At 37.9% G+C, this 20,941-nt stretch overlaps 1 protein-coding gene and 1 long non-coding RNA gene across 2 annotated transcripts in view; both read right to left on the reverse strand.

Moving 5' to 3' along the window:
- Nucleotides 1-20,941, reverse strand: part of LOC311276886 — a 374,569-nt gene that overhangs the window by 98,182 nt on the left and 255,446 nt on the right. The window lies entirely within an intron of this gene.
- ppp2cab (protein phosphatase 2 catalytic subunit alpha b) lies at nucleotides 1,778-20,140 on the reverse strand. Its single transcript, XM_084386628.1, has 7 exons — nucleotides 19,791-20,140; nucleotides 15,502-15,711; nucleotides 6,801-6,974; nucleotides 6,559-6,648; nucleotides 5,694-5,855; nucleotides 4,208-4,326; nucleotides 1,778-2,450 (listed from the first exon to the last, which is right to left on the reverse strand). Exons 1-7 carry the CDS (start codon nucleotides 19,890-19,892, stop codon nucleotides 2,378-2,380), a joined length of 930 nt encoding a protein of 309 aa, XP_084242754.1. The 5' UTR covers nucleotides 19,893-20,140; the 3' UTR covers nucleotides 1,778-2,377.

The raw sequence follows: 20,941 nt of genomic DNA on the forward strand, positions 1-20,941 counted from the left end.
TTTGCACTGTGCAAAGTAATGAGTGGGGTACAACAGGGTTAAGGAACAGTTACATCCGCTTTTCAAGATGCACGTGGAAATTCGTCTGATCCTTGACGTGATCGCGGAAGAATATCTAAACGAATGGTATTTGGGGTGAAAGACACAATAATTAACATGATGATAAACAGCTGACTGACTTTTCCATTTGTTGACATGACATGGTTATTCAGATGGTAAATATCATACCTTAGAGATAATCACCATATATAATGAATCCATCATATTTTAAAATAAGTTTGAACTATAACAAAACACAACTATAATAACGCCATAACACAAAGTGTTGGAGCTATTTTTCTATTTTATTTAACTTATTTAATTAGTTTTTTTGTTTTGTTTATGATGATGATAATAATAATTATATTATTGTAAATAATACATATAAACATTTGAAGGCTACGTGCTGTTTAAAAGTAAACATTGTTTATAAATCACCACATTTATCAAATAAAATTAAAAAATGTTACAATTTAACATTGTTTCTGCTCATTTCTCATTTCCAAAAACTGTATACACATTTACAGCTGTACCTCTTTATACCATTTTTATCTTTTTACACTTTTTATACATTTTATCACATAGATTAAAGTCCCCCTGTGGTGAAAATCCAGCTTTTAATGTTGTTTATGTGTCCATGTGGTGTTTTTAATATGCTTTAAGACAAACCATGTGTAAATTCATAAGTCGACACCATTGCTGAGTATTTCCTCCTTAAAACTGCAGTGAACCAAAGACAGTCTCAAAAACACGCTTTGAAATCGCTGGTGTTTCTGACGTCACAAACTACCTTGTAACCAATCAGATCAACATGTGATCGTCAACCAGTGGATCTCTGAGCTGAGTGAGTGAGTGGAGGCGGGGCTCATTTGCATATTCACAGAACCGCGCATACTAAATGAGGCAAGGGTGTCGAGTTACATTCAAGATATTTTAAGGCATGAAGAATATGTCATTTGCATATGTATTTTCACTGTTAAAACTGGTTATGGCCAGTCAAGACGTTTTAAAGTCAGTCACATAAAAAGATAAGATTGTTATCATTTGAACTGGAAAAGTATGTTAAGAACTTTTGTGAAATTGTTTCAGCTTATTGTAAAGCTTTGTCTTATTTTAAGTCATCTTGAGGTAACCCCTGGTTGGAAAACACATTTAAAAGACTATTAATATTAAGGGTTTAAAATACGGTTCACATTCAGGAATATTATCGATTTAATACACTATCAGATAACAAAACCTGAGCTGAATAAGAGACCGAACATGGTAACATTGACTGCTATTGAGCTAAATAAATGTGTATATAACATTTTGGTAACACTTTACAATAAGGTTCATTAGTTAACGTATTAACTAACATGTACTAAAAAATGATCAATACATTGGTTAGTGTTTATTAAACATTGTTTGTTCACAGTGCATTAACTAATGTTAATACCCTTGATTTTAATAATGTATTAGTAAATGTTGAAATTAATATTATCTAAGAATTGTTCATTCTTAGTTCATATTAACTAAGGTTGCTAACTAATGAACCTTATTGTAAAGTGTCACCAATATTTTATATGAATAAATGGTCTTATCTTGAGCCATTTCTTATCTGAATTGAATTAGTTTAATAATTTTACAATAACACTGCAATTTTTCATAGTTTTATTAATGTGAAGCGGCTTTGAAACAATTACTACTGTATAAAGCTGATGAAATAAATGCAGATTCAAGCAGAGAAACAGACACAATACAGGAGCAAGATCCATCTTTATTGTTGAACTGGTACCCTTTATACAGACACACACCATCATCTGAAGCTATCCCAGCATTCCTGCGCCGGCAGGCCATCTTAGTCCGCCACAAATCATGTAGTTGGCATCGGTTTAACATGTTTCCCCCGTAGGAAAGATCACCCTCTAGATACTGGATGTTGGGATACAAAAGCATCTCATTCCTCCCACACCACATGGAAAAAAGGTGGACGTAAATTGTAAAACTGACTTGTTTCGTTCAGCTGAAAAAAAAAAAAAAGAAAAAAAAAAAAGTGCAAACATACATTAAAAAAAAGGGAAAAAAAGTAGAGTAAAGAAAGAGGGTTGAGAAGGCGTGAGTGTATTGAGGACAGGAGCGAGACGGGAACGAGATCTCGTGGTCGTGTGTCGGACTGAAGCCGGGTCGGATTGGATATGGCACACACACACACACACGCACACCTTTTGGTCCACAGACATTTCTTTCTGGATCAGTTTTCTCTTTAATCTTTTTTTCATATATATACTGTTGCCCACCGTTCCTCTCCTCTTATTTTAAACTGAATGAAGGTTATTATATCATGGCAATACTGTGAGATTCACAGGAAGTAGTCGGGGGTCCGGCGAGTGACGTGTGGCTCTCCTCTGCGCGGCGCCGGGTCGAACTGCAGGCTGGAAACACACAACACAACACAACATCAGATCACACACACACACACACTCCTCTCTACTTAACCAGGAGAATCACACGGAGATATTACTATCTGGATAAGACGGCACATAAAATGACAAAACCACAATTTACACATTCAAAAATTAAACTAATCAAATAAAATCCTGAGAAACAATAGTAACACTTTACAATAAGGTTCATTAGGTAACATGAACTGCACTTATACAGCATTTATTAATCTTTGTTAATTTCAACATTTACTAATACATTATTAAAACCTTGTGAACATTAGTTAATGCACTGGGAACTAGGGCTGGGCAAAAAAAAAAAATCTATTTTTCGATTAATCGTTTTGTTTTTTAAATGTGGTCGATTCAAAATGGATTCTCATTGGACACAAATCGATTTTTTCCCCATATTTATTTCTCACCCAACAGCCAGTATTAGGCCTCGTTTACACTGCAGGTCTTGATGCCCAATTCTGATTTGTTCCCTTTATCCAATTTTTTTTGCCCGTCCGTTTACACGTTCTTTCAACAGTGACCCGTATCCAGTTCATGTGTTTACACCTGCCATGCTATCTGAAACATCGCGCATGCTTAAAGGGTTAACTTCTCTTGCACAGACGGGCGGACGCGCAATATGCTTGATGCTAGCTCTGCGATATATGCGGAGTTCGCCAAACATCACCATGATTATGAGGCGGAGGACGACGAAAAGTGCCATCATTGCACATTCAGTTACTGTGTGTGAGAGACCTCAGGACTGGCGGGAGCAGATTGTGTTTAAATATTGGCTTTAACGAGGAGCAGTGGGTCCGAAATTTTGCGGTGTACAACATGTTGTGTCAACGTTTGTTCACATTCCTCTCCTACGACGACAGCGTTTCGTCAGGCCATCCGTCCCGTTGCAGAAGCATGTCGGGGTTTCTCTCGTCATTACACCGCGGAGATTTTGTGTGTTTTATCTTAAACATAAAATAACCTGATCCTGTTTGATCAAGGCGTGCGGCTGTTCCGACTCATCCAATTTTCAGCATCAATTTTTCATCTTGCATCAAAATCCTGTCTATTCATCGTGTGCATTTGAAATATAGAGTTGGGTTCTGTTTTAATGTACCTAAAATAAAAAGAGTTTAAGAGTTCTTAATTTCTTATTAATTAACCACTTTTTTAAAAATAAATCTAGGATTTGTGTGAAATCTATATTCATCGAGTCGAATCAAAAATCGAAATCAAAAATCAAATTTAGAATCGAGATCGAATCGGACCTTCTGAATGGATACCCAGCCCTACTGTAAACTAACATGAACAAACAAACAACAGCTGGATTTTTATTAAATAACATTAACAAAGCTTAATAAATACAGAAACAAATGTATAGCTCATATTGTTCATGTTAGTTAATACATTAACTAATGAACCTTATTGTAAGTGTTACCGAAACAATTGCAAATGTCCTTTAAAACAGTGCGAGAGACGTTTAAAAGTGCATCTAGATTAAGATTAGAGAACTAACTCTTTCTACAAGTAAACCATTCAAAGTTGGAATTGCCGTATCAGTCCCCTTAGAGCGACCACGGCTAAAAATCATGTGTTTTTAGTTTAAAAAGGCTTGATTTAAAGAAGATGCTGATGTATGAATAGTTGTATCATCTGCACACAGATGTGTTTAGGCTGAATCTGTTCTATGATGTAAATCATTGATAAAAACAGAGAATAAGAGGGTCTAAAGCGGATCCTTCATGAACACTCACAACGAGTACTTGAGGGTGTCGTCGAGCTCCATGATGGCCGCCTGATTCCCACACCGGTAACAGTAGTTCGGCGCGCTGAAGATCGTTACCACATTGCGATCATGGCACCAGTTGTAACCCTACGGGACAAAGAGAGACAAATTAACTGACTGACACATTACAGATTTGAGCAAAACTTTTGCGATATTTACTAAATGTTGATTAAAAACTATTGCGAAATGACGGCGTTTCCAGTAACTGATATTATGCGACAAACATTTTTTTCCTCTTGCGATAAATCATTCCAACAATCATGGGAACGGATGTTTGTAGGTTTACGTATATCTCAGTCATCGCACTAGACATCATTATTAATGGAAGGAGACATGGGCGTTTTATCCAAGCATTAACGGCAAGGAAAGAGCGTTATACTGAGAGCGGCTCATATGAGGGGTTTCTGGGTGTTTCTCCCTCAAATCTGCTTCAAGATCTTGATTATGGCATTTCTTAGTGGTTTAGAGTCCAGTATTCCCGTAATTCTGTAGTCTTTTATGAGTTTAATGAAGAACTCTGTCTCGTCTTCTGTCCAAACACACCTCATCATCGACGTCAGGTGACCGTAAATGTGCAAAAACGGTTTCCATTGCAGTTTTGAGAAATATTCCTTTTTCAAAATGCCTGAAAAAAACCCTCATGCGAGTGAAATAACGATAACTATGAACATAAACAATCATAACGATATCTGTATGAACCAATGAGGTTAATTCTCGTGTTACACAGCACTTTATGAACGATTTAAGTTTTCTGGTGAATACACCATCAATGAAGGGACAGAAATCTCTCAGATTTCATTAAAATATCTTCACTTGTGTTCCGAAGATGAACAAAAGTTTGTAACGACATGAGAGTGAGTAAATGTAGAGAGAACTTTCATTTTTGGGTGAAATAACTTTAAGATAATATAGATTCTCTGCCCAAAAAATTACTCAATTACTGTCTCACTCCTCCATAGGCTGCTGGGTAATCGATCTGCCGTCCCAGAAAAGTTAGTAAAGACATCGTTAAAATAGTCCGAGTGACTACAGTGGCTCAACCTTAAGTTTATCAAGCGACGAGAATACCTTTTGTGCGCAAAAACAAAACAAAAATAACGACTTTATTCAACTCTTCATTTTCTTATGCGTTTCTCTGAGTGAGTTCACAGTGTAACAGCGCAGCGCTTCTGGGTTGTACGTCAGAACGGAGGCTCACTATTGGCCAGCATCACACACACATGACCAGCGTCGGCCAATAGTGAGCCTACGTTACCATTGCTCTCAGATTGCATCAAAAATATCTTAATTTGTGTGCCGAAGATGAACGAAAGTCTTATGGTGGTTGGAACAACATGAGGGAGAGTAAATACTGACAGAGTTTTCATTTTTGGGTGAACGAACCCTTTAATGCATGTAACTTCCAGGTAAGGACCTGATTGTGTGTATATGGTGTCATGAGGAGAGGAACGCACCTCCATCACCAGCTGGTGAGCTCTGGAGACCAGCGTAAGGCCGTTTGCATGGTTGAACGTCTCGGATATGTCCTGCCCAAAGGTGTATCCCGCACCTCGAGGAGAAATCCCCCAGCCTCCACGGTCATCCGGATCAGACCACAGAAGATCACACATGGGTCCCTGAGGAACAGCAGAGGCAGAGAGACGTCAGTGCTCGTTTCAGGGACAAACCACATTCAGCACCTTCAGTGACTTCAAGCACTACTTTTGGGGTTTTCAACGACTTCAATCAGAGATCTCACTTATCAAACAATGTCTTTATTATCTGTCAAATTCTAAAAAAGGTAAACAAAAATAAACAAATAAAACAAAATGGTTGTGCAGCACAAGCAATGATTATGACAAAGACATCGCTTTCCTGATTCATTCTCATGAATATGATTGGCCTGAAGAATGAAAGATGCATTACAGACTTGGATATTTATGAGCAATATCACACTCATAGCCATGCAAGATGCCTCTATATATCAGGCAGCGTTGATTTTGTGTGAAAAGACTGATTTATCAATCAAATTAAACATTAAATTGTTTCAATAACTCAAGCACTTTAAGTACCTTTAAATAAACACGGCTGGTTTCAAGGGTTTTCCAGGACTTAAAATTCATAACGTCAAACTAAAGCACTTCAAGTACTTTAAAAACCTTGTACAAACCCTGTTGTTTTAGCTTGACTTGATTTTTTTTAAGAGATTTTGCCATTTGACTCAAAACAGCACATGTAAACCACACAATAGGGCTTCAACTACTGCCACAGTCTGCAGCTTAAACCAGTCATTTTTATATGGATAAGAAATGACACGATGGGATAAGCGATGATCAATACCTCGTGAGGAACTTCCTGTAAACGATCCAGCGCTCTGATGTGATCAAGAGTGTCTATGGACGGTGACAATCCTCCATGGAGACAGAATATCTACAGAGAAAACAAGACGATGTGAACATCACAGCAACATGGTGAAAGTGTTTCATTCAGTCATCAACCTCTGAATGTCTTACTCACAGCTGATTGCATATTAAGGATGCTTTATGGATATTTGAATATGTAAAACACAAGAATTGTCCTACCTGACCATCTACCAAGGCAGTGAGGGGAAGGTAATCGAAGAGGTCTGTGAAGTATTTCCAAACATTTGCATTGCCGTATTTTCGTAAGCACTCGTCATAAAAGCCGTACACTTGTGTGATCTGTCTGCTTTCGTGGTTCCCTCGAAGTATTGTGATGCGTTCGCGGTACCTTACCTGGAATATGAAGACATGACCAGTGATTAAACATTAACATTTAAGATCATATTTCCAGCCCAAAACTGACTTTAAATCACCAGCTGTGATCAACCCTTCCCAGTGATCCACACATGGACCTCGTCTATACCAAAAATAAGTGTTTTTTGCTGTTGTTTTAATAGAAAAACATTAAAGTAAGTTGGATTTATTAGATTTTAATTTTTGAGAGATGTTTTGTTTTACCAGTAGGCCTACATGATAAAGAGCCTATAATAAATCACGAGGTAATAAACCATGTGTATGGCTTGACATTCTCTTGATGTGCTTATACATTAATTCTGCTGAATATACATTTCTCAAATGACAACCATTACGATTATAGTTGAGCAAAATAACCGGGATTATCAATTTAAGCATTATGCAGCATGACGAAAACTAGACTGAAATGCACAGACATTTAGTCGACTAAAACTTGACTAAACAAAAACAAGACATGGTTGACGAAATATGATAACCAAGAGTACATTTGACTCAGGACTGAGACTGAGGGTGCTTTCACACTTGGTTCGATTGCCTGTTCCGAACCCGAGTTCGATTGCTCCCCCCTCCCCCTGCCTCCGATGGACTGTGTTCACATTATATTATTTGTATCCGAACCGCAGTACGCTTGCGTCATCAAGCTGCAGCTGGCGCGTACTCGTGTTGCTTGGTAACCGCTATGAAAAGGCGTCAAAATGGATAGAATTGCTCGTTTCACATTTGTTCTTCTTTTTTTTTAACCTTTGGTTTTGTTTTCAAAGAAAAGATACAGAAACACACTTGCGTCTGTCTGCCGCAAAAGTATTAAAACAGTTCCAAAGACAGCGGGATGTCTGCCCGCCTGCCGAAGACAATTTTTGTGGAGGCAAGCAGAAATCATCTCTCTGCTTGCAGTGCGTCAATCCCGCTTTTCGTCAAGGTAATAGACCCTTTTACAGTTGTTAAACACTCACGCACGCAGGCACGCACCACATTATATGTCATCAATAGCGGTTCACTTCCGCGATTTGGTACGATTGCGTTCATATCAGCAGCGAACCGTACCCGAGTTCATATGAACCGTACCCCAGACCACCTTTTTAAGCGGACTCGAGTACGGTTCGCGGGTGCGCACCCGAGTTCGGAAAACAGCGTTCACATCATCCAAACGAACCGAACTCTGACGTCATTCGAACCCGGGTGCGCACCAAAAGTGCTAGTGTGAAAGCGCCCTTAATAAATAAAAATAGCTGACCACATGAACACTGACAGAAAGGCAGACGGCATCTGCTAGACTACAAGATAGGTCTAAAGTTAAAGGCATGAGGAACTACTTTAATGTAGAGTGTGTGCTGCACAATATTGAGAATAATAATGAGCTGAAGCTTGACTTTACTAAATGAAATCCAGTGTTTCCCCTAGAATTTTTTTTTTAAATGCCGTTACATGCCGGAGGTTGTTACCAAGCCGCACATGGGGGGGGGTCCGCATGGTTTATTAACCCCTTAAACTGACTTCTGGCAAGTTTTGTGGATAGAAATGGACATTGAGACATACAAATTAGGGCTGGTCCGAATACCACTTTTTGAGCTTGGAAGTTTCGGTAGTAATGAACATCGAATATTGGAAGCTTCGGAGAGAGGAGGCTGAACATGTTCTTCTCTCTAATAAAGGCAGTATTCTCTATGTGTCTGTCTGTCCGTTTGCATTTTGATTATTTCGAGAACCGTTCATCCAATCGACTTCACAAGGGAGTGCAGTGTCCCATTTGGTGCAATATAGATGGACACGCGAGACGCGACACGTTCAGAATAATAAACTTTTAGTAAACTACAGAACAGCGCGAGCGGGAAGCGGCGCACCTCACGCGGCCAGGGCTTATGTGCTCCGAGAACGGACACTGCACTACTGATATAACACACACACACACACACAGGTCTGTTAACTTAAGCAATACTTTTATGGTAGTCTAATATTTTTCTGACTAACAAATTACTGACACAGTAAAGAGTAGATTTAAATAAAGAAAAACAATTTAAATAAAGAAAAACAAAATTTGAATAAAGAAAAACAAAATTTAAATAAAGAAAAACAAAATTAAGTTAAATTAAAAACGAGATAAATTTAGATTGATAATAACGGGTAAAAAGCTTAATACATTTTGTTTCTATTATTCTATTTTCCACAATGTCAAAGCAACACAGCTTAACCCAAAACACAAACTCATGCACTTCTGTCCACACACACACACTCCGCTGTTCTCATGCACTTCTGTCCACACACACACACTCCGTTGTTCTCATGCACTTCTGTCCACACACACACACTCCGCTGTTCTCATGCACTTCTGTCCACACACACACACTCCGCTGTTCTCATGCACTTCTGTCCACACACACACACTCCGCTGTTCTCATGCACTTCTGTCCACACACACACACACACACACACACACTCCGCTGTTCTCATGCACTTCTGTCCACACACACTCCGCTGTTCTCAGGCACTTCTGTCCACACACACTCCGCTGTTCTCATGCACTTCTGTCCACACACACACACACACACACTCCGCTGTTCTCATGCACTTCTGTCCACACACACTCCGCTGTTCTCAAGCACTTCTGTTCACACACACTCCGCTGTTCTCAGGCACTTCTGTCCACACACACACACTCCGCTGTTCTGCGCTCTAGCCAGAGAATACTCCCGTTGCAGGAACACTTTAGTAGGCCAAGAAGAACCAAATATATATATATATTAAGTATAACGAGGTTGGGTTCCTTCAACTGTCCATCCTATTAAAAATGGCTAGGCTATATAAGATCATTGTAAAAAAAAAAAAAAAACGTTTCGAGGGGGATGCAGGTGTGCAAAAAAACACACAAAAAAACACGAATATTCGAATGTCAAATGTTCAAATCGAATACCAACCCACCGACCGAATATTCGGGTCCAGCCCTAATACAAATATGACATACCATCGACAGATTCAAGGCATGATTATTGCAGCACGCACCTTGAACTGGTCACAAACAGAATCCTTCATTTTATAATTTTAGACAGGATTAATCATGTTTTTCTTTAGTGTTAATTTTCAGATATACGGTAGACATTGATAGGGGGAAAATGAAACGGCACAACCCAGAAAAAGATAATTTACAATTTATCACAAAAAAAAAGATCTTAATGGCAAAGGCCACACCCAATAATCTGTGAGCGCTTCATTTTTCATGTTTCCCCCAGATCGCACAGCCCTAATAACGGGCTTATATCTCGCAATTCAGAATTCTGAGATGAAAACCTTTTCGATATTTGTATTCCTTTATTCTGTGGCGTCCATAGACTGCTATTACACAACTATCATCTTCTAACACCATTCTTCTCATGCACAGTATAGAAATTAGTGTTCATGGCCGATTCAGATACAGATTGATGATTTCTTCTTTGTTATAGAGCAAATAAACAACAAATATATTTGCCCAATCAGTCAAACTGGCCTTAAACAAAAAAATATCTGTAGTCTTTTGAAATTAAAGGCATTTTAATGACGATCCAAACAAAGATGCTGCACACATGTAACATGAGCCGTTGTTTTACATTACTTTAGATGGTATAGTTAAAAACAGACTTGAATTATGCTACAATAAACGAACTAAAACAGCGATCGGACTGGATGAAGAAGCTAATTCAGTGTGTGTGGTGCTTAAACAGGCATTATACGGGTCAATATACCCCGCTCATCCGGCACCAAATCATACGTTTCCATGGTTATGATGTAACATTTAATCGTTAGCCTATTATTTCTTCTGTGAACAAAGCTCTGTGCTGGACTCGAGTGGTAATGTGCTCATACATCAGCACGCACAGCGAACAATGTGCTTTCCCTGATTCCATCGTCAACAAATCTGTCTCTTCTTCCCAGTGCCTGTTGATGACAGACTTCCTCATTTCCATATTTATCACGGCATCTGTCATTAGTGACATCATAACTCTGTTTTTGTCCAGTTTTTATATGAAATATTGATCAACATTACTATAATATAATTAAATTACTGTCACTGCAACCTTTATTAAAACGTGCTGCACGTAAGATGTTGATAACTTGATTGAAGATTTTTTTACAGTTTCTGCACCTGAAAATCTTAAAACACTTCATTTCAATCGTGTCTTTGTTCAGTTGTGTCTATTTGTTGCGATTGCTTATTTTTTATTTGTTCTATTTTAATAACTGAGTGTTTACTTGTCTTTAATAATGCTTGAAATGTGTATTAGTTAGGCTAGTTGTTTTTCCACAGGCAAACGCTCCTTGTGTAAGTGTTCTTTAGCCTGTTGATTTCTGCTCATGATATTCAGATACAATTAAATGTTTTGCAATAAGACTAAATGTGAAGGATATCCACGTGTTTTTTTTACCTTATTGGAATCGAAATTAGAAATCTATAAGAATCTGAATCGATAAGCAGAATCAAAATAGTTAAAATTCAAACGATACCCAACCCTAAATATAATTATATAATTTAATCAATTACTGTCACTGTAACATTTTTTATTAAAACGTAATGCAAAGATGTTGAAATAATACTCAGAGCAACATAAGATGTTGCCAAATCTGCAAGCGGTCGACCAATCACAACAAACTGGGCCATCTGACCAATCAGAGCAGAGCAGGCTCACGGAAAGGCGGGGTTTAGAGATTCAGATTGTTTTATTTAGTGCCATGTCTGCATTCAAGGCTATTTCCATGGCAAAAATTCAATTACAAAAATACAAATATCATATAAATACAATAAAAACCAAACAAACAAACAAAAACAGCAATTCATATTATACAAGATTTATTAAAAATAACATACAATAAAAAAATCCAAAACCTTTTCAGGCATAGTCTTACTAAAATAAGTTCTTAAGTGAGGTAACTTCATAAAAGAGCATTCTACTTGTATTAAGTCCAGGACATTCTAATCAAATATGTTTCGGGGTTTAGAGAGAGCGAATCAGACACTGAGAGAGAAAAGACGCTACGCTGTAGGGCTGGGTATTGACACAAATTTCACAATTCGATTCGATTTACAAGCTTGTAGGGCTGCAACGATTCATCGAGTTACTCGATTTACTCGATTACAAAAATTCCTCGAGGCAAAAACTCTGCCTCGAAGCCTCGTTAAATTCCTATGACGCGCACTATACGCGCAGGGATCTGATTTCACACGGACTGTTGTTCAGTGTTCAGGAAGCACAATAGCGCGTGATACATTTTGAATTTAGTTGGCGCGATGGCGGAGATTAAAGATGTCCATAAAGTTTGGGATCGCTTCCTTCCAGCGTCGCTGAAACAAGGTAACGATTCTGTCCCACGCATTTTTTTTAACCCAGCGCCAATATTTCCGCCCGTGCCGAAGCCTATACATTGATGTTCGCTGATTTTAATCCCATACTGTATTTGTAGTGATGTCGTGATGCGGTTTGACTAGATATGATGTTTAGCTTTGATGTTTTAAAGTAGTAAATGTATTCATGTTCAACTGCAAGAGAGTATAGCCTAAAAAAGAACACCTTCATACACACACACACACACGCACACGCACCCTCACCCTCGTCTCTCTCACGCGCCAGTCAGACCAATTGCGGCAATGCATCACATATGCTCAAACTTTTATGTAGCCACGCAACAATGATTTCAGCATGCATTCACTGTATACACCGGGACGTGATGGAGGAAAATATAATACTACAAAACGTGCTAATATACTTCAACTAGCCTAAGTGAGAAACAAAATGCTGTTCTTTTTAACATATTTGCAATAAAACATTCCCCTTTTTAAAGCTACACTTATTTTTTTATAAATTGTATACATTGTGTACCTGTTTGGCTTGATATTTTATATTCATTTAATTTATTTTTGTTCTCCGGTGGGTAATTTGCAGAAGGTGCAATCCTTTTTTTGTAATGTATTAAGAAGACAAAACTAAGGCCAAATGGCCTTTACTATTTAAGTTTGTATTCATAGTTTTACATGTTATACATGTTTTACAGTATAAAGTTGACTTAACTATTGTTATAATTGTTGGCACTGGCACTTATAAACACTAAATGGGTAAAAAGTACAATAAATAGGCTTAGTTTTGGAGCCAAATGTTGGAGTTGGAATAAATAGCTCTGTTTTTTTTTTTTGAGAAATAAAAGCCAAATGCTTGATTATTTTACAGCCACATCATTTTCGTTATGCATTATTTGTTTTGGTTGTTTAAAAACACACTAATTTTTTTATCCGATTACTCGATTAATCGATCGATAAAGTGCTAGATTAATCGATTACAAAAAGAATCGATAGCTGCAGCCCTACAAGCTTGCAATTCAATTCGATTTCGATTCAATATTGATTATTTTGGATATCAGGTGCAATACATGGCAAATTTTCTCAAGGAAAACAAATCTCTGAACTAATGCTGTAAACTATGGGAGTCAGCTGTAGCCTATAGGCTTCATTAGCCTACTGTAATATTGAAGGTAAAAATGAACTGATTTGTATACAAACACTTAAAATACACTTATTTACTTTTATAATAATAAAGTTATATGAAATTATATAAAAATTTAAATGGTGGCTGTCATAAAAAAAAACTTTCCAGATTTATTCAAACATGCATTAAATATTGAAGAACATTAAAAATGATAATGAATATGTAATATGGTGCATATATTTAGCAGAATGCTCCTCTAGAGTTAATTTTTCTAGCTGACTAACGAGTTTATGGCCACTGGATATGGTTTTTCTGAGGTAAATGTGACGTTACATGACATTGTTTACAAGCTGTTTTACTGACGTCTTTCCACAGTTGAAACACTGATTGAGCGACTCCATGTCACATAGGGCTGGGTACCGAGTTCGATACTTTTTAGGTACCGACCGAATTGCCTCGATACTATCGAGTATCGAAAAATGACTTGTTTTTCGGTACCAGATTTCGATACCTAAGGGGTTAACTCGTCAACGTCAGTGCTCAAACAAATACATATGAAATGCACAACGACACGCCTAAAGTCGCTCACGCACATACACGCAAACTCTACACACACGAGACGCGCGGAACTCTCTGCGCACATAATCATATGAGGCGCGCGCGCACACAAACTGCCCACGCACATTCTCATATGAGACGCGAGCACACACACACAAACTCGCGCACATACTCAATGAGACGCGAGCACACACACTCACAATACCCTAAAGATGTGGAAAAGTCGATCAAAAGTGTGGCTACATTTCTCCAGGCTCGATGCCAACAGCGCGCGAAGGATTTGTGGTAAAATAATTGCTGCAAAGACCGGTACCGCGACAGATATGATGAAGCCCTTGACAGTGCACGGAGTAAACATAAGAGCAGAAAGTTGCTCCGTCTTTGACTGGTAAATGAAGAGATACCTTGTTGATCACTCTGACAGTGCTTATATTGCAATTTACTGAATGTACACTGCCGTTCAAAAATGTGTTGGTCAGAATTTTTTTTCAGTAAGGATGCATTAAAGTGATCAAAAATTACCTTAAAACATGTGTAATGTTACAAAAGATTTCTGTTTCAAATAAATGCTGTTCTTTTGACATTTTTATTCATCAAAGAATCATGAAAAAATGTATCATAGTTTCCAAAAACTGTTTTCATATTTCTGAAGGATCATGTGACACTGAAGTAATGATTTTGAAAATTCAGCTTTGACAACACAGGAAAAAATTACATTTTGAAATATATTCAAATAAGATTTTAAATTGTAATACTATTCCACCAAACAAATTTAGCTTTGGTGAGCATGAGCTCTTTATAAAAAAATATTTTGTTCCTTATGTATATGTATGTATAAGGAATGTTTTGTTCCTTTGTGCTTTTTTTATGTTCCTTTGTGCACTGACTAAGGAGCATGAGTCAAACTGAAAAAATAAAACCAAAGTTTTTCTGAGTTAATGTGTTATGTAATCTTGTTAAAATGGATTTCATAAAATTGGTATCGAAAAAAGTATCGTTCAGGAACCGGTATCGAAATCAAGGTATCGGTATCGAAATTTTTTGAACGATACCCAGCCCTAATGTCACATGATACGGACTTCGATAAGTTGTACTCTATCTTTTAACACACTTTCAGATGCTCATTCATGTTTATCTCGCGCTGTAACTGCTGTTGTTAAGGCGGAAGAGAAGATCATGTGCTTCTCTAGAGCTGAGCCAGAGCGATCTCACGCCACTGCGACAAACGGTATTTATGTTTTGGAATTTCATAAGAAAATGGACGTAATTTGAAATCTGAGACTTTGTTTCATATCAATAGCAACAAAGCACAAAGATTATTGCGATTTATTGGATGGGATGCGCTACAGTGTGACATTCATTCATCAACTGAAAACAGGATGACTAATCGATTCTTGGGATTTAAGGATCAATATCGGTTCGTAAAAATGAGAATCGATTAAAATCGAGAAATCTGTATAGTTTTACCCAGCCCTACTACGCTGTCATCACAAACGAGCCCTTACCTTGAGAGCGACAAGCAGCGTGACTGTTTCCACAGAGTAATAGCCTCGGTCCACGTAATCTCCCATGAACAGGTAGTTCGTGTCCGGTGACTTTCCTCCGATTCTGAAGAGCTCCATGAGGTCATGAAACTGGCCGTGAACGTCTCCACACACCGTGACGGGACATCTCACCTCCTGCACGTTTGACTCCTTGGTCAGGATTTCTTTAGCCTGCGGAGAAAATAATAATAATGATAATAATGTCATTCTGATTTCTGACCTGCCAATGTCTTAAATGTAATTATACCATGTTCTCTCTGAATACTGGAGTGTGATTAAACCCGTTTAATGCGCAGGTAGTTCCAGCCAGTTCAATCACTGTTCTGTATTAATGCACTGCTTTCACTGAAGGCTAGATCTACGAGTCTCAGCTGTGTGTGTGAAAGAGAGTGAGAATGTGTGTGTGTCCACACATGCACAGGTCCAAGGCCTGTATCTTTGCAAGCACACATAAACATGAACACACTCCTGAACTCTTATTTTCAATCTCCCCCATTCATTTTAAAATGGACGGTCGCTTTGACCAACATAAGCTCAGATTAATGAGGCCTACGATCAATCAATTTCAGAAATAAAGGAGAAAACCTGTCCTAATTTGTCCTAAAATTTCAATATTTGGTTATAATATAGCAGAACGAGTGTGCAGTCCGGCTAAGCTACATTTCCAACATGCTTGAATAAATCCAGCATGAAAACAAGCGTTTGACAGCCACAGTTTTTTCAATGTTATTTAATTGTAAATAGTTTATAATCATTTACTTACACTTTCTAAGTGATCTTATGAATCAGTGCCAACTCCTAAATAACTGGTTTGTAAATAAAGCAATACTTCATTTAGGGATGATAAATTGATCATTAATCAAGTATGAAAATACAATTATTAAACACATTATAGATATGCTTATAAAACAAGAATTTATTTATAGCTGTATTTATAAACGGCTTATTAATGTCTATTAATGCTTTATAAATTATGAATTAACGGTTTACTAATGCATAATAACGAGCAGTTTTTTATAAAGCGTTACCAATAACATTAATAATTTGTTAATAAACGAGTGTTTGTGAGTCAGTGTCGGCTGCAGAGATGAAGCTTGCGGTCATCTCTGTGCTGTAGGGAGAAATGCACTGTACTAGTTTAGCTCCTACACTTGGATATGCACCTAATAATAGGCACATTTATCTAGGCTAATGTTAGAGCGAGCAGTCATGTACAGAAGTTACCGTAAGGCTGCTATCCTACATGTTTGAGGTCTATGAACGATTTTTATGAGTCGCTATATGGAGGAGAGCTTGCATATTGGAACAGTCAAAGCCGGTCCATGAACACGAGAGAGCAGGTTAACTGTGCGTCTGCAACCGTAGATATGAGCATATCTGAATATGTTTTCACAGGATATAGTTTATCATTAATGTTAAATAATTCTGCATAAGCTTAAATCTGCATATGGTTCCCATAGTTTAAAAACCTGTAATATTGAGCGATAAAAACGAACCAACACGTTCTCACTGGTGAAAGGGGGTTTAAATCTCGGCAGTTTTTACAAACAGAGGCCTGCAACATGTTGAGGCATCTTGGAAACCTCAGATTTTTACTGCGAGTGACGACAGCATCTGACTGTTCCAAGATGGCGGACGCAGTCGACTGGCATCTGCATCTATACACATCTATGGCACGAACGATCTGTCTGTCACGGACTGCAAAGTCTCAGACGTCACGTCACGGCACACAAAATTAGATACACTTCAGGAGTTTGGAAGTCGTCATCTGACTGGTTGAATTCTAGGGTCCATCTGGAAACAAAGATGCCGTGATGCCAAACCCCCTCATGGAAGAAAGCCATAATATTTATAACCCATGACAAAGAGTGCTTATCAGGATCAACTAAAGGCTGGATTTTCAAAAGTAAGTGACGGATGTAAAGTTTGCAACATAAGGCATCTTCACACAGCCGAGTTAAGGCTGCTCTAAAGCGGCTCTGTGTCTGCTCAGAATTCTGTGTAAAGACGCAACGGCGCATAAAAGCAGACTTAAAATACGCCGGGTCTGACCCACCTCAGCCCCTAGTGTCAAACGCGACTCTGATACGGTTTTGGTTCAGTGTGAATGAACCAAAAGCACGCCTGTCAATCAAGAAGCGGGAGACAAAACACATAGGCTTAGCTCCTTATTGTTTTAGGAAAATAAAATAAAAGTCTATCAGCAAAGCAGTGAAGTAAAAGCGCCCTGTACTCACATTGTCAAGCAAACCATAAATATATCAGCAGAGTCGCCGACTCGCCGTGTGTAATCTTCCTTTGAAGAGACAGATCGACGCGCTGCTATATTTCTCACATGTACGATAAAGGCTTAACCCAAACGGCGTCACTGTGATCGCATTGTTATATTATATTCCAAAAAATCATTTCCTTGAGGACGACATTTCCCGACGGTCTGGTGACATCTGCTGTCCTGCCAGAAATGCTAACGCTAGTATCATTGTTCATTTCTTGTGCCTTCTCCAAACTCCAACAGGACTTTATGGCTCTTTGAAAAAAAAAAAAAAAAAAAAAAAACACACCTTTCGAGCTCTTTTAATCCTGCAGTGATCTACCCAGTGTAATAATTCAGAATTTCTTTGTAGCATTTGTCCCGGCTGGATCAATTTTATTAAAAAATAGAAGGAAAAAAAACTATTACCTAAATGAATTTAAAATCGCATATATATTTTTTGAGGTTTATTTAATAATTTTTCAATTCATTTTTTAACACTTTGTTAAAACGGTAGTCATGTTTAAAGCATTATTTCCCGCGATTTTAATTCCTGTGTAAATGCATTTATGCCGCTTCAGAAAAGCAATAAACATTCAGTTTTTCAAATCATTTTTTGTGATTTTATGCCGCTTCAGATTTGGTTTCTGTGGTGCTTTTTCAGTGTAAAGATGCCTATAGACTCTAGAGTTTCACACACTGGTCTGTTATTGTAGGGACAACCATGTTACATTGGAACAAAACAAACTGTGATTGGTTTCTTTCTACTGTGCTGGGTTAGACCCGACTCTACTGTGCTGGGTTAGACCCGACTCTACTGTGCTGGGTTAGACCCGACTCTACTGTGCTGGGTTAGACCCGACTCTGAAGTAGGAGCTAATTTAGTTTCCCAAAATGCGTTTCTAAAACTAAAACCGTTCCCAGTTCCTGCAGTGCAAACACACCAAAGAAAGGTTCCTATTGTAAGCTAATAATTAGCAGCTATTTTAATAGATTCAATCAAATAAAAGAAATTGGCTAACTCAAATATTTCAATAACCTTTAACTCGTTGGGTCGACTCAACTTATTTGCTTTGGTACAAGCAAATGTAGTCATTTAGATCGACTTACATTTTTACTCTTATTTACTCAATTCAGATGTATTTAACTGATTTCACACCTTTAAAATGTACACATTATTTACGTGCTATAACGTTTCACCAACAAAAAGCACATTGAGTTTATTTTTCTAGTTGTGATAAAGTTAGCAAAACTATGAAATCTGTTGCAGCAACAGAACAGCGACCAAAACATGCTGGGATGTTTCAACATATTTGAGTCACAAATGGACAAACCCAACGGTTGGGTTAGATTTTTTAACCCAACGTATGGGTTTGTCCATATCGCCATGTCCCAAACATGGATTGAAACAACCCAGCATTTACAGAGTGCAATAAAAACTGCCCCACACTCGTGATTCAACCACGAGACGCGATCAGAGAAGCGCTAATGCTGAGCTAGAGCAGATTAGCATTAGCATGTGTGCTCTACTGTCATCAGATGATGGCCTCTCACACGGCCGCCATTTTGAGACACTGTGAGTGAGGATGAGGAAGAAGCTGCATTCAAACGATTCGCTTTTTCAACAAAACAAAAAAAACATTTATATTCAGAAACTCTCTATAACCCACACGTTGTTTTGATCCGAACAGAAGTTATTCTGATTTAACTAGTCACGGTTTACTGCGGGTTAGAGTATATTGATTCATACCGTAGCGTTCAGCCTACCGTAAATAAATTAACGGCACAGACCGATTCAACATTCACACGTGATTTCATTAAAGATTCACGGAGGACATGTCGGCTTGTGTTACTAAATCAAAAACAATCGTAGTTTCTTATGAGTGTTGCGGCGGTTTAAAAATCCGCCATCTTGCTTCTTAGCAGCTAACGCGGCTAAAGGGGGGGAAATGAAATAAACACCGAAACACGATGTTGGTGGTGTATTACACATACATACCTTCTCACAGAGGCTCTTGACTTGGCTTTCTGAGAGCTGTTTGCATTCGTTGAGTTGTTCGATCCATTGATCCAGCTCTTTCGTGAACGCCTTTTCATCCATGTCTGCTTTTTCTTTAACTCGATTTTCACACGGATTTCTGATCTAACTTCTCCCAGCTTTCCACGAATATCCACCCGAAATCGATTGATTACTTTAAAACGTACATGTGGCCAGGGATCTTGAAGTAATTAGGTACGGGAATCCTGTGAGGAAACGAGAAGCCGTCGGCCTTCAGAGTCCCACCCTGACCACGGTTGTTTTCACTTCAGCCTTTCCTCACATCAGACTCCGACAACCGGCGCGGCGCTGATTGGCCAACCGCAGCTGTTCCATTCTTGATACTGCGCTCTGATTGGCCAGCCGCAGCCGTTCTACCTTTCTGATTGGTTGGTAGATACGTCGTTGGGCGTTTTCCTTTACTGCAATAGGATCAACGGTTACATTGTTTTTGTGTATATTTTTTTATATAATAATTTATTTTATTTAGAATTGTTGATAAATATTACATTCATAAGTTTTTAACGAGGAAACTTTATTTTGTAGAAGTTTTAAAGTGACTATGAAATCAAAATGGACAATTTTTTTTAAATTGAATATTGCCTTGTTTATTATAAACGAGTATGAAAAATATACATTAGAGAGAATTATTACTGATATACCCAACAATGTAAAAGACAAAGTATAAAATCTTGTATAGAAACAGTTGTATGATGTGGGTTACAGGGGCCTGAGGACAAAACGGTGATTTTTTTTTATTGATTTTTTTTATTACTTTGTTGAACAATATTAACAACCATAATTGGCCTGGTACAACATATGAAATGTCTTCTCAGACAACAGACAAGCACCATAACATAGGATATATAAAACACAAATAAATAAGGTTAGAAAAAAGAAATAAAAAAGGATTCAAATAAATAATAAATAAAGGAAATAAAAGACTAAGGGTTTTCAGAAAGGTTCACATCCTCTATCAAAGTAGATACGATTAAGGCATTCTTTTGCTTCGTTAACTTTAGCGATAAGAAGTAATGACACAGTTCTTTATTGAAAAACGTAAAAGTTTGGGAGTGTTTTCAGGAATCTATTCTTGTGTAAAAAGAATTTGC

Source organism: Rutilus rutilus (assembly GCF_951802725.1).
Source record: "Rutilus rutilus genome assembly, chromosome: 18".
NCBI lineage: Eukaryota > Metazoa > Chordata > Actinopteri > Cypriniformes > Leuciscidae > Rutilus > Rutilus rutilus.